The sequence below is a fragment of the Chaetodon auriga genome, chromosome 19 (genome assembly GCF_051107435.1).
Source record: "Chaetodon auriga isolate fChaAug3 chromosome 19, fChaAug3.hap1, whole genome shotgun sequence".
NCBI lineage: Eukaryota > Metazoa > Chordata > Actinopteri > Chaetodontiformes > Chaetodontidae > Chaetodon > Chaetodon auriga.
Genome location: NC_135092.1, coordinates 13,520,601 through 13,532,971, shown reverse-complemented (window position 1 = coordinate 13,532,971; position 12,371 = coordinate 13,520,601). Strand labels below are relative to the sequence as shown.

Genomic DNA, 12,371 nt, shown 5'->3' with positions numbered 1-12,371 from the left:
TTTCTTTTTGTACAGTTGCCAGAAGATTGAAGAAAAAGGAGAAACAGAAAAAAAGGAAGGCGTACGATTCCAAACTGTCACCAGAGGGTATTGTTTTCCCATTTTGAAGTCTTCTATAATGAAAATTCATGTTCCACATTTAAATCGTTTTATTAATCAGCTTGTTTATGTTTGTTTGACAGAAGTTATGGACTCCTCCACATGTAAGAGATTCACGGCCCGTCTGGACAACATTCTGGAGAACCTGGAGGACGTGGACCTCACTGCAGCAGGTAGACATCAAGCGCTGCAGTTTCCAAAGTTCTTGACGTTTGCTGAGTTGAAAAAAATGGAAACATTACATGTTTGTGCCCACAAACAGATGATGAAGAGATACCTGAGGAACTCTTGCTTGGAAAGCACCAGTTGAGTGAGCTCGGCAGCGATTCTGCTAAGATTAAAGACATGGGCATCTTTAACAAGGTGAGAGCAGCGTGTTCGTGCGCTGTCACATGGTTACACTCAGGTTCACGGTTGGCGTTTAGCTGTTAAAGACGATTCACAGCCGCATCGTGGTGAAAGTAACCGATCATTTGCTTGATCCACAGTTTCCGTCGGAGAAACTGGTAAAAATTCTGAATATCCTGGAGAAGAACATCAAGGACAGCGTCAAACTGTCCACATTAATGAACCATGTAAGTTGATTTTTTTCCCCCATTGTGGAAGTTATAATATTTTCAGTCTTTTCAGGTTTATTTTTTTTTTTACAGTAATTGTTTTTGCCATTTGTTAGGGTAACGACTCCGTGGAGGAGGAGCGGCTGTGGCGTGACCTGATCATGGAGCGGGTGACTAAGTCCGCTGATGCCTGTCTGACTGCACTCAACATCATGACATCTCCACACATGCCCAAGGCTGTTTATATAGAGGATGTAATTGAGAGGGTGCTGCAGTACACCAAATTCCATCTGCAAAACACTTTGTATCCTCAGTATGACCCGGCCTACAGGATGGATCCTCATGGAGGTCAGTGCAGTTTCAGTTGCAAAATTTAACATTTAACAGTTTTGTTTTTTTTGTTTTTTGTTTTTTTTAGAAAAGCTTGTGCCTTAAATTATCTTTACACTTATTTGAAAGTACCCACTGACACATTCCAGCACTCTTCTATTAAAAAAATATTTATATAACGTGCAACCTTGCTATTTTGCTGCTGGTGTTTGAAGTGGCTTATATTTTATTCAGCTCTTATTTTCCCGTCATCTTACTCACTCTAAGGTGGCATGCACACTTCAAAGTCCAAGAGAGCGAAGAGTTCCACCCACAAACAGAAGGTGGTAGTGGTTCTCTACAACAAAGTGTGCGATATCATCAGCAACATCTCAGAGCTCCTGGAGATCCAGCTGCTAACCGACACCACTATTCTCCAGGTGAGACTCTTAATCCGTTCTGACATCATTCAAATTCATGACCCCATTTAACCTTTGACTCTGGAGCTCTAACATACCGGATTGCTTTTGTGCTCTGCTTTCAGGTGTCCAGCCTGGGTATTACACCATTTTTTGTGGAGAATGTCAGTGAGCTGCAATTATGTGCCATCACACTAGTGACTGCAGTAAGTCTGCCATAGCATGCAATTTTAGCAGTCAGCTTTGTTGTTGCTTCAGATTGTATTTATTTATTTATCTTCACTTTGAATGACAGGCTCCTGCACGACATCTCTACTGTTGTGTCTTGTTTTAAGTGCTTTGGATTTTACTCTTCCTTAGGTGTTCTCTCGTTATGAGAAGCACAGACAGCTCATTCTTGAAGAGATCTTCACCTCCCTGGCTAGACTGCCAACTAGTAAACGCAGCCTCAGGAACTTTAGGTAACTGCATCTTCAGTGAATATATCGCTCATAAAATTCCACAAATAAAGAAATTGGTCATTCCTCTGGGCTGCTCAGTAAACCTAACGATACTCGTTCTCTCGTTCTTCCCCAGGCTAAACAGCAGTGATTCGAATGGAGAGCCCTTGTATATCCAGATGGTCACAGCACTGGTTTTTCAGCTCATCCAGTGTGTGGTACACCTTCCCTCAGAGAGGGACACAGAGGATGAACATATTAAGAAGGTAACTACCAAGGATTTAACTGACATTTAAACCGTATTCATCTGTAAAGTTTGGATTCAGGAATTGTTCTGCTTTATTTTGTTAGGTGGATAAAGATGTCTTCATCACAAACTCATATGAAACTGCCATGAGGACAGCTCAGAACTTCCTATCAGTGTTTCTCAAAAAGTAAGTTATTGTTCCCACTGTCACTACATATATTCTTGATCTCGCCTATTCCTCTTTAACCTCAAGCCGTAACCTACAGCTCCGTTGAAGGGGGGAGTGTCCTTACACAGCTGGCTCAATGTTCAAAAATATTTAGTAGTTAAGGATTATATTCTGTGTGTTTCAGATGTGGCAGTAAGCAGGGAGAGGAGGACTACAGGCCTCTGTTCGAGAACTTTGTTCACGATCTGCTGTCTGCAGTCAACAGGCCTCAGTGGCCTGCAGCTGAACTGCTGCTCAGTTTACTGGGCCGGCTGTTGGTGAGTAGCACCACTCGCCGCCTATCCATTGTTATTGAGGTTTGCTTTTGTCGTGACATTTCTCCTCCACTTCCCGTGCTCTAGGTGCACCAGTTCAGTAACAAGCAGACAGAAATGGCGCTCAGGGTGGCATCGCTGGACTACCTCGGCACTGTGGCTTCTCGCCTGCGCAAAGACGCTGTCACTAGCAAGATGGACCAAAAGGCTATCGACCGCATCCTCAGAGAGGTAGACCAGATATTTCTGGGATGTTTTTAACGGATTTAAAGTAACTGTGGTGTTGAACTGCTTTTGAGATGCTCCTGGCCTATTGATTTTCTTGCAGACTCAAGGCGGTGATGAAATCCAGCAGCTCCAGAAGGCCTTGTTAGACTACCTAGATGAGAACGTTGGGACAGATCCAGCTCTGGTGGTGAGTGTTTAATTTTCTTGCACTAAGCAAGTGTATGTATAGCTTGTAGCTTGTGTATTTACAGAAATCATTATGGTCACATTTATGGTTCCCTAAGCACATCATGCTCAGGGTTTGCATGCAGTAATATGCACCCCTTCTACTCATGTTACTTGAAACTCTTGAATGGCTCGACACAGGGATGTTGTGGCAGGTTTAACAGGGTTCCTTGGTGTCAAAGCGGTATTGGACTGTTTACTATGCCTTCAAATGTTCTGCAGTGTTCATCACGTATGTATGCGTTTGTTTCACATAGTTTGCCAGGAAGTTTTATATTGCCCAGTGGTTCAGAGACATTACAAGTGAGGCAGAGAAAGCGATGAAGTCTCAAAATGGGAACGACGAGGACTTCAAAGGTCGACATTATTCCCCAGATGTTGACTCAACTGCGGAGATCATGCAGAAGTCCGAGGCACGAAAGAAGTTCCTCCGCAAAGCCATCAAGGCATCACCTTCACATTTCAGTTCTCTGAGGTAAATATTACTTCAGCTCTGGCAGATTGCACTAATTTTCTATGCTGTTTGACTTTCCCGGTGTTAAACAGACTTCTGAATTTTTCTTTCAGGTCAAACTCTGACACAGTGGACTACGAGGACTCCTGTCTGATTGTCAGATATTTGGCCTCTATGAGGCCGTTTGCACAGAGCTTTGATATTTATTTATCACAGGTAAGTAAATAAATAAATAAATAAATGAGTGTGACAGATTATTATGTGTTGGCTGCCATTATCCTTGTCCTCTTATTGTTTCTCTTGTATAGATTCTGAGAGTGCTGGGTGAGAGTGCCATTGCCGTCAGAACTAAAGCCATGAAGTGTCTGTCAGAAGTCGTAGCTGTGGATCCGAGTATTCTGGCACGGGTAAGTTCAAGGTTAATTTATTTGTCATTGTACAACACTCACAATTGAATGCAAGTTGTAGTCCCTTTATGCTGCACAAGAAAAGCTATTGTGTGTGGTTGAGTGCGGAGGATGAATTGAGGAGTCTCACGACCTGAGGAAAGAAGCTGCTCTGCATCCTGTGGTACGGCAGTGAAAAATTCTTTATTGCTTGCCAGACAGCAGCAGGCAGTGGCTGGGGTGGGTATTCTTTTATTATCGTTTGGGCTCTGCACAGGCGCCTCACCAATTTCGCTGATGCTTGATAGATGGGTACCAATGAGGTTTGGGTGGTCTTAATCACCCGCTGCAGACAAACCATGCCAATTTGTAATGTTTCCAACAGGATACTTTCTATCTCTTGTTTCTGTCCTTTTCTGAACCAGGGTGGAGAAGTCATCCTGTTTTGTCTGCAACACATCTCTTAGACTGCTGGACTGCTTGCACTAAATTTTTTTACAGATACATTTTCGCAATCATAAGAGGGGATTTAGTTATGAGTTTTATGTCAGTGTTCGCCGGGCATTACCAGCCAATTATGTCCGTTTACCACAGTCAAACTAGCAGCCATAATATTCAGTAATATTTACCTGTGCTTGACTAATCTCCTCTATTTGTTTTTCAGTTGGATATGCAGCGTGGCGTTCACTGCCGCCTTATGGACAACTCCACCAGCGTGCGAGAGGCAGCTGTGGAGCTCCTCGGCCGCTTCGTGCTCAGCCGCCCGCAGCTCATTGAGCAGTACTACGACATGCTCATTGAAAGGATATTGGTAATTTCTTCCCTCTTCACTTTTTTTTAACACCTCAGTGCGATGCTCCGTATCATGCACAACTTATTTTTCGCTCTGGTGGTAAAGTCTGTTATAAGACCAGCTCAAGTGGAAAACTCTGACCAAGAAGTTCATTTAAAGTGCAAAAGTTCGGCTGAGGTTAAATAATCTTATTCCCACACTGCCACCCTAAGATTAAAGGAAGAACTGCAACATTTGACGGTGCAGCAATTTGAGAAATATATATTTTCTCGCACCATTTCTATCTGACCATCATGCATCTGTTTATTTTCCATGTTTTATTTTCACATAAAGGCAAAGGCACTTTATATTAAGTCTGTATTGAGCTGTCCTTGTAACCATTTTGTCTTTACACAGGACACGGGTATTAGTGTAAGGAAGAGGGTCATTAAGATCTTGAGGGATATTTGCCTGGAGCAGCCGGACTTCCACAAGATCACTGAGATGTGTGTCAAGATGATCCGAAGGGTGAACGACGAGGAGGGGATCAAGGTTTGTGTCTATTTTTATGTGGGTGACGCTATCAAATGGCCGATTTTAGCTTTTAATTTACAGTTTATATACACGCAACATCTTTCCCCATGCAGAAATTGGTGAATGAGACATTCCAGAAGCTGTGGTTCACCCCCTCACCCAGTCATGACAAAGACGCCATGACCCGGAAGATCCTGAACATCACAGACGTGGTGTGTACTATCCAGGCTTCTGACAAAAATGCTTGCGCCATCATTCAGATAAGAAGCATTTTCATACATCACGCGGTCACAATCTGACTCATGTTTTGATCTCATCCCAGGTGTTGGCATGTAAAGATTCAGGCTATGACTGGTTTGAGCAGCTTCTCCAAAATGTGAGTTGTTTATTGACTTGCGTGCTTTGCTTTGATTTCTCAACAGCAGCTTGTGTGTCTTTATAAACACCTGCTGCGTGCACTAACTTCTGTATGGCAATTGTGTAGCTGCTCAAGTCAGAAGAGCAAGCATCGTACAAACCTGCCAAGAAGGCCTGCGTCCAGCTGGTGGACAATCTGGTGGAACACATTCTGAAATATGAGGAGTCTCTCGCAGGTAATAAAACGAGAAGTAGTGCAACCCTGATTCCAAAAAAGGTGGGACGCTTAAATATAACTACTTGATAATCCTTATTGACATGTATTTGGTGTTTTATCTCATCAGCTTCATTGATTGAAAACTCGGTAAACACAGTTCATTTGCAAGTGATTGCATTGTGTTTTTATTTTTTAATGTTTCACACAGCAGCCCAGCTTTTTTGGAATTGAGGCTGTAGTATGTTTACTCTCAGAAATTCTTGAATATTATTGTGCTGTGTCAAATATCACTGTTTTCTGTATTTGTGTTTCAGAATGTGAGGACAAAGGGGTCAACTCAGGTCGACTGGTTGCGTGCATCACCACTCTCTACCTGTTCAGCAAGATCAGAGCACAGTTAATGGTCAAACATGCCATGACTATGCAGCCCTACCTGACCACAAAGTGCAATGTAAGTACGATGTGATTTTGTTCTGCGTTACTTTATTATTTTTTTTACTTGCATGAAAGTATGAGGAGTCATTTGTTGAGGCTTGTGCCATGAAGACGGAAATGAACACCAACTTTTAGGTTGTACCATAGGGCCATCTAGTGGCAGCCAAATGAAAACACAATTGTTCCACACAGTGGATCCATCTCAGTACAGTCCAGACACTAGCCTTTAGGCACATTACTGCCAACAACCTGATTAGAGTGGTGGTGCAGACCCTGGTGAATTGTGGCAAACACTTATCACATGTTGGTTAAACGTACTCTGTGTTGGTATTTTTACAACTCTCTTACAACTGCTGAAGACCTCAAGTGTGCCTATTGAGACAGACCCGTAGTCGTTTCTTGCAGCTCAGCTTTGGACTGTACAGCTGTCTCTGTATTGATGTTTCAGACTCAGAATGACTTCATGGTGATATGTAACGTGGCTAAGATCCTGGAGCTCGTCGTGCCCCTGATGGAGCATCCAAGCGAGACTTTTCTCACTACCCTAGAAGAAGACCTGATGAAGCTCATCATCAAATATGGCATGACGGTCAGTGTCATTCTCTCTCGAAGAGTCTGCACAACATGGATGTGAAGCTGCTGCTCCGAGCATGAGGTCTGATTCCAGCGTGATGTCATTTGTTGTGTCTGCTTCTCAGGTTGTACAACACTGTGTGAGTTGTCTTGGTGCTGTGGTCAACAAGGTCACACACAACTACAAGTTTGTTTGGGCTTGTTTCAACCGTTACTACGGTAAGGCTAATGGACTGTAACGTACATTTTCTTATCCCTGAATTCTTATATACATCGAAATGGAAAAGGAACATGTTCTGTACACAGAGCTTGTAATTATTAACCTCTTGCACCTCAAAATTAAAGGCTACATTTTAAGATGATACAGATTTTCTCATTTCACATCTTTTTTATAGGAGCTCTGGCCAAACTGAAGACACAGCACCAAGAGGACCCCAACAGTTCCACTCTGGCTGCCAACAAACCCACTCTGCTGCGTTCACTGTTTACTGTGGGGGCTCTCTGTCGACACTTTGACTTTGATCAAGAGGAGTTCAAGGGCGCTAACAAGGTAAACACCAGTCAGCTTAAACTCTGTGTGTAGAGCTACTGTGGAGCCTGTTTTAATGACTGACTTACTATCTCTCATGGTGTCTCTTAGATTGTCATCAAGGACAAAGTGTTGGAGCTTCTGTTGTACTTCACCACTCATGAAGATGAGGAGGTGCAGATCAAGGCCATCATAGGTCTAGGTATATTTCACCTCATTTCGACTGTATTTACACTGTAATTTATTGTTTACACCTCTTCTGATCTTTTTGCTCACCTTCCCTCAGTCATTACATCTGTTTTTAAATGATTTCCATTGTCTCAAGGCTTCCAGTTCATCATGCACCCGGAGCTCATGTTTGTGCAAGATGTGAAGGTACTGTATAACAGCATCCTGTCAGATGAAAGCAGTTTGGTCAGTCTGAAGATCCAGGTGCTAAAAAACCTGCAGACGTACCTACAAGAGGAGGACTCTCGGATGCAGGAGGCCGATCGCGAATGTGAGTTCAACAAGTCCATCTCTTGTGTTCTGTCTCTCAGATGCCACAGATTATCATTGTGTGTCCAGTAGTGTTAATCCTGTAGAGCATCCCCAAACTGATCCAGTGGATTTATGTGACTTTTCTTTTAATTCAGGGAAGAATCAATCCAAGCAGGAGGATCTAAAGGAAATGGGGGACATCTCATCAGGCATGAGCAGCTCCATAATGCAGATCTACCTGAAGCAGGTGCTGGAGTCCTTCTTCCACTCGCAGTCCACAGTTCGGCACTTTGCCCTGAGCGTCATTACTCTCACTCTCAGCCAGGGCCTCATCCATCCCGTGCAGGTATGTTCACCGCCTCACTCCGGCATACTCTGGCCAAGACATACAGATCTGTGATCTGTGGGAGATTTTCTCCTATCTCACAGTGACAACATTCTCTGCTGCCTTGAATGCATCATGAGCTGTTCACAGATTAGCAACAATTGTTTTTTTTTTTTTAGTGTGTGCCCTACTTAATTGCCATGGGAACAGACCCCGAGCCAACCATGAAGAACAAGGCCGATCAACAGCTGGTGGAGATTGACAAGAAATATTCAGGCTTCATCCATGTGAGTGGCTTTCTGGTTCATAATCAGTGTGTGTAAATCAAAGTCAGTACGATGGTTTGATTTAAGGGTATCTGCAGGCAGCAGTGTGTGCATCTTGTCATGGCTGGAGAATTTGAAGTTCAAAAATGTAAATCTATACTCTCCACATCTAGCACTGTATTATATTACAGCCTTTGATCCTAGACTTTGTATTTATTGGAAGGGTGTCAACCATTATCACTTTATTTATGTTTTTTCTGATTTCTGTCTCGCTGTGAATTCCCAGATGAAGGCCGTCGCAGGGTTGAAGATGTCTTACCAGGTACAACGGGCCATAGATGGAGCCAAAGGCGCGGCGGTTCGAGGTTTCCGTCACGATGACTCAGACTCTGCTCTCTGCTCTCATCTCTACACGATGGTCCGCGGGAACCGACAGCATAGACGAGCTTTCCTCCTTTCCCTGCTCAACCTGTTCGATGACACCTCTGTAAGTTGAAGTCCTGATCCAGTTTTCAGCATGCACAAGTGTGATGTGAGAACGCGAAGCTTCCAGGGTGCATACACTGACTTAACAGTGAAGTAGGAGACATCTTGTGTCCAGCACTTATTCAGCAGTTAAACATAGTCAAATATTCTGGAAGAGTCTGTGCCATTTTAAGGATTTTAATGAGCTGAGTCAGAGACACATTAGACATTTTTTGTGTATGCCTTAATACCTGTGTGGAGGGGATCTTTAATTTTAAGTAGTGATGTTTTCCACTTTGTCCCCTGCAGAAAACAGAGGTGAACATGCTGTTGTTCATAGCAGACAACTTGGCCTGCTTCCCCTACCAGACCCAGGAGGAGCCTCTTTTCATCATGCACCATGTAGATATTACTCTGTCTGTCTCCGGTAGCAACCTGCTCCAGTCTTTCAAGGAGGTGAGAGGCTTTGTTGAATTAGACATATGGCTTATTGCTCTTCGTAGTTTGTGTATCACGAGATGAAAATCAGAGCTTGTGTAATGTATCTACTGTATATTGTGTTTGAGTGGCTTTGTTCTCTGTGCAGTCTTTACGGAAAGAGCCTGTACAGCGGGAAAACAAGATGAAGAAAAAGAAGAAGAAGAAGAAGAAGCACCACCGGAGGAAGAAATACAGCTCTGATGATGATGATGATGATGATGATGATGATGATGAAGGGAGCAGCAGCAAATCCAGCAGCAGCGATGAGGACGATGAGGTGGTCCACAGACGAAAGAAATCTGTGGTTTCGGATGATGACTCTGAGGCGGACGATGAGGACGCAGTGATGGACCGCCTGCCTGAAAACCCCAACCCTCTGCTGGACTTCGCCAGTGCTTCACAGGGTATTCTGCTGCTGCTGGTGCTAAAACAACATCTGAAGAATCTGTATGGCTTCTCGGACAGGTAGGCAACATCAGAAACACCAGTCAGCAAATCTTTGAACTCCCTCTCAGTAGTGAACATGACTAAACTGAACGTTATGCTTGCGTTCCAGCAAAATCCAGAAATACTCACCCACAGAGTCTGCCAAGGTGTACGACAAGGCCGTGAACAGGAAGTCTAAGGTGCACTTCAACCCTCGTCAGACACTGGATTACCTGAAGACTGATATAGCCGACATGGATCTCAGCTACGACACCAAGAGGAATATTGTCAAACAGTATTTGGACGTAAGCATTTGGTGCTATGTTCTGAGTTTATTTATGTGTCATTTCACTCTCAGGAATATGCAGTCATCAAATGGTCTGTCTGTGAGAGAGAGACTGTGCGGAATACTGTATGTTTTGGAATTTCAGGTGGCTCAAATACTCAAATGCTCAAATAATGCATACTCATGCAGGTTTGTGCAGTAATAAATAAAATTACTACAAGCTATTTGGTAAAATAAGTGCTTTTAAGCTGGTGAAATAAAAAAATGTATCAAGAAACTGTTAAATTGAAGATCTGCCTGCTTTTATCTCTTAGTTCAAGGTACTGATGGATCATCTGGATCGTGACGAAGAGGACGAGGAGGGTGAAGCAAGTGCCAATGCCAGAAACAAAGCCATTACTTCACTGCTGAGTGGCTCAAAACTCGGGAACCACAACCACAATAATCACACTGCGCCAGTGGAGTCCGATGAGGAGGAGAGTGAGGATGAAGATAATCCTGTGGTATGAATTTTAAAACTCCTCAGAGTAAAGATAAGTCGTAGGATTTACATGTTAACATACCTGCAATCAAACTATTTCTGCACAGAAACTGTTTACAGTGGTATTAGTTCGGTCATGTGAATGTCATATTTGAGGTACGTTCACAACAGAAGTCACTTTGTGAGAATGTGGAAATGGTTTTGCATGTCACAGGGGCGTGAAGAGGAAACAGAAAATGGCATAATGCCTGTCTGTGAGGATATGCAAACATCATTTTAACTCCCTGAACCCCGCAACTTGCCAGCGTGTTTGAAAGACGTGTTTTCTTTGATAGATCGCCAAAGTTAAACCATTCATCAGAGCCAGAAACTGTAAAAACTGAACTTATTGTCAGATTCTCAAATTTCTGATGGTTCTTGAGGGAATCATGCTTGGAAAACTAACCAAATCTAAGCATAAAATAGTGATATGTAATCAAAATCACTTTATTCTACTCATGTAAAGAATTGTCAAACATAAACAGTTTTCACTATCAGATCCTGTAAAAAAAAAAAAAAAAAACAAGCCTTGAATGAGAACCTACAGTCATATGACAACTATTCAGCAAAAAATAGACTGAACTGCAGGCTGTGTTTCCACAGAGCAGAGAGGAGAGGACAAGAAATCATTTGTACACGTTGTAAAGATGAAAAAGACAAAAGTCATGATTGTGCCGTTTCCATAGAGGTGCAGAACTTATATACTGCAGTGAAAAATGAGCCCACAGTGAGTTAAAAATGCCCAGAAACTGCCTGGGATCCAGTGGGATCAGTTGCTCCTCATTGTTGCAGAGAGCAGATCAACTCTGCTGGCGTTTGTGCTGCAGCTACTGTTCACACATTCACGTTGTTTCATGCCGGATGCTCTCTGCTTCTTCTATCCACAGCAGAAACCAAGGAAAGGCATGGACTCCGCAGACAATTCAGGTCACATGAATGCGACAGTGGAGGCCATGGACGTCGTTGCCATCTGCCGTCCCAAATACAAAGACAGACCGCAGATTGCCAGGGTCATCCAGAAGACCAAAAACGGCTACAGCATACACTGGATGACTGGATCTTACTCTGGGCCCTGGGCTGTGGCAAAGAAACGGGACGGTCGCAAAAAGGTGCCTTGGGTTGACACTATCAAGGAGTCGGACATTATTTACAAGAAAATATCCTTGACAAGTGGACACAAGCTGACGAACAAAGTGGCACAGACGTTACGGGCACTGTACGCCGCCAAGGAGGGGACTAAGAGTTAATCGTCTGAAATTACTCAGACAGAAACCCCTCCCAGCCCAAATCTGTGTGCATCCAACATGTTAAAGAGAGAAGACGGACGTGGTGGAGGAGAAGGTATCGAGAACACCGGTCTGTTTGAACACAGACCTGTTGAAGTTAAACACAAGAAGGAAATCATTGTGTGGGAGTTCCTTCGCTGTTGTGCAGCAGCTTTGTTGTTTGATTTTTACTCCCACTGTATCATAGTTTAACTAAACACATGTTTATATCTGAACATAATTCTGTAAAAAGAAAGAAACTGAATGTTGGAAACTAGTGTATTGATGATGTTCTTAATAAAGTGTTTTTTGGAGTTTAAACTAGCACCAGATGGATTTATTCACTTGACCTGAGCTCCAACAACTTTTAACTTTCCTTTTTTTTCCTGTTTGTTTACCCACACTGTGTAATGGAGTATCTTTGATATAATTTATTTATGTTGAAAGCAGTGCAGTATCTGTGCCTATATGCAGGGGAAGTTATATTGTTTCTAATATAGATTTTGATGTTATAGAACACAGAGCAAGAAAAAAGTGATCCCCCGCTCTTCTGGTGGAACAAATACTGCAATAAATTTTTCTTACGTCTTTGTT

At 43.0% G+C, this 12,371-nt stretch overlaps 1 protein-coding gene across 5 annotated transcripts in view; it reads left to right on the top strand.

Annotated features, from left to right (window-relative positions):
• Positions 1-12,371, top strand: part of LOC143337688 (nipped-B-like protein B) — a 22,044-nt gene extending 9,673 nt beyond the window's left edge. For all 5 annotated transcript variants that reach the window (XM_076757390.1, XM_076757394.1, XM_076757392.1 and 2 more), the window contains exons 13-47: positions 16-87; positions 183-272; positions 362-462; positions 588-674; positions 773-1,004; positions 1,254-1,405; positions 1,510-1,590; positions 1,745-1,845; positions 1,961-2,090; positions 2,176-2,258; positions 2,425-2,557; positions 2,642-2,785; positions 2,883-2,969; positions 3,265-3,482; positions 3,575-3,677; positions 3,770-3,868; positions 4,512-4,658; positions 5,037-5,171; positions 5,267-5,365; positions 5,476-5,529; positions 5,638-5,746; positions 6,042-6,178; positions 6,611-6,751; positions 6,861-6,954; positions 7,131-7,285; positions 7,376-7,466; positions 7,590-7,763; positions 7,900-8,090; positions 8,249-8,356; positions 8,622-8,822; positions 9,110-9,256; positions 9,387-9,745; positions 9,837-10,011; positions 10,307-10,495; positions 11,400-12,371. In XM_076757390.1, the coding sequence (XP_076613505.1) occupies positions 16-87; positions 183-272; positions 362-462; positions 588-674; positions 773-1,004; positions 1,254-1,405; positions 1,510-1,590; positions 1,745-1,845; positions 1,961-2,090; positions 2,176-2,258; positions 2,425-2,557; positions 2,642-2,785; positions 2,883-2,969; positions 3,265-3,482; positions 3,575-3,677; positions 3,770-3,868; positions 4,512-4,658; positions 5,037-5,171; positions 5,267-5,365; positions 5,476-5,529; positions 5,638-5,746; positions 6,042-6,178; positions 6,611-6,751; positions 6,861-6,954; positions 7,131-7,285; positions 7,376-7,466; positions 7,590-7,763; positions 7,900-8,090; positions 8,249-8,356; positions 8,622-8,822; positions 9,110-9,256; positions 9,387-9,745; positions 9,837-10,011; positions 10,307-10,495; positions 11,400-11,759 (4,979 nt within the window). In that variant the 3' untranslated portion in view covers positions 11,760-12,371. The remainder of the gene's footprint in view (positions 1-15; positions 88-182; positions 273-361; positions 463-587; positions 675-772; positions 1,005-1,253; positions 1,406-1,509; positions 1,591-1,744; positions 1,846-1,960; positions 2,091-2,175; positions 2,259-2,424; positions 2,558-2,641; positions 2,786-2,882; positions 2,970-3,264; positions 3,483-3,574; positions 3,678-3,769; positions 3,869-4,511; positions 4,659-5,036; positions 5,172-5,266; positions 5,366-5,475; positions 5,530-5,637; positions 5,747-6,041; positions 6,179-6,610; positions 6,752-6,860; positions 6,955-7,130; positions 7,286-7,375; positions 7,467-7,589; positions 7,764-7,899; positions 8,091-8,248; positions 8,357-8,621; positions 8,823-9,109; positions 9,257-9,386; positions 9,746-9,836; positions 10,012-10,306; positions 10,496-11,399) is intronic.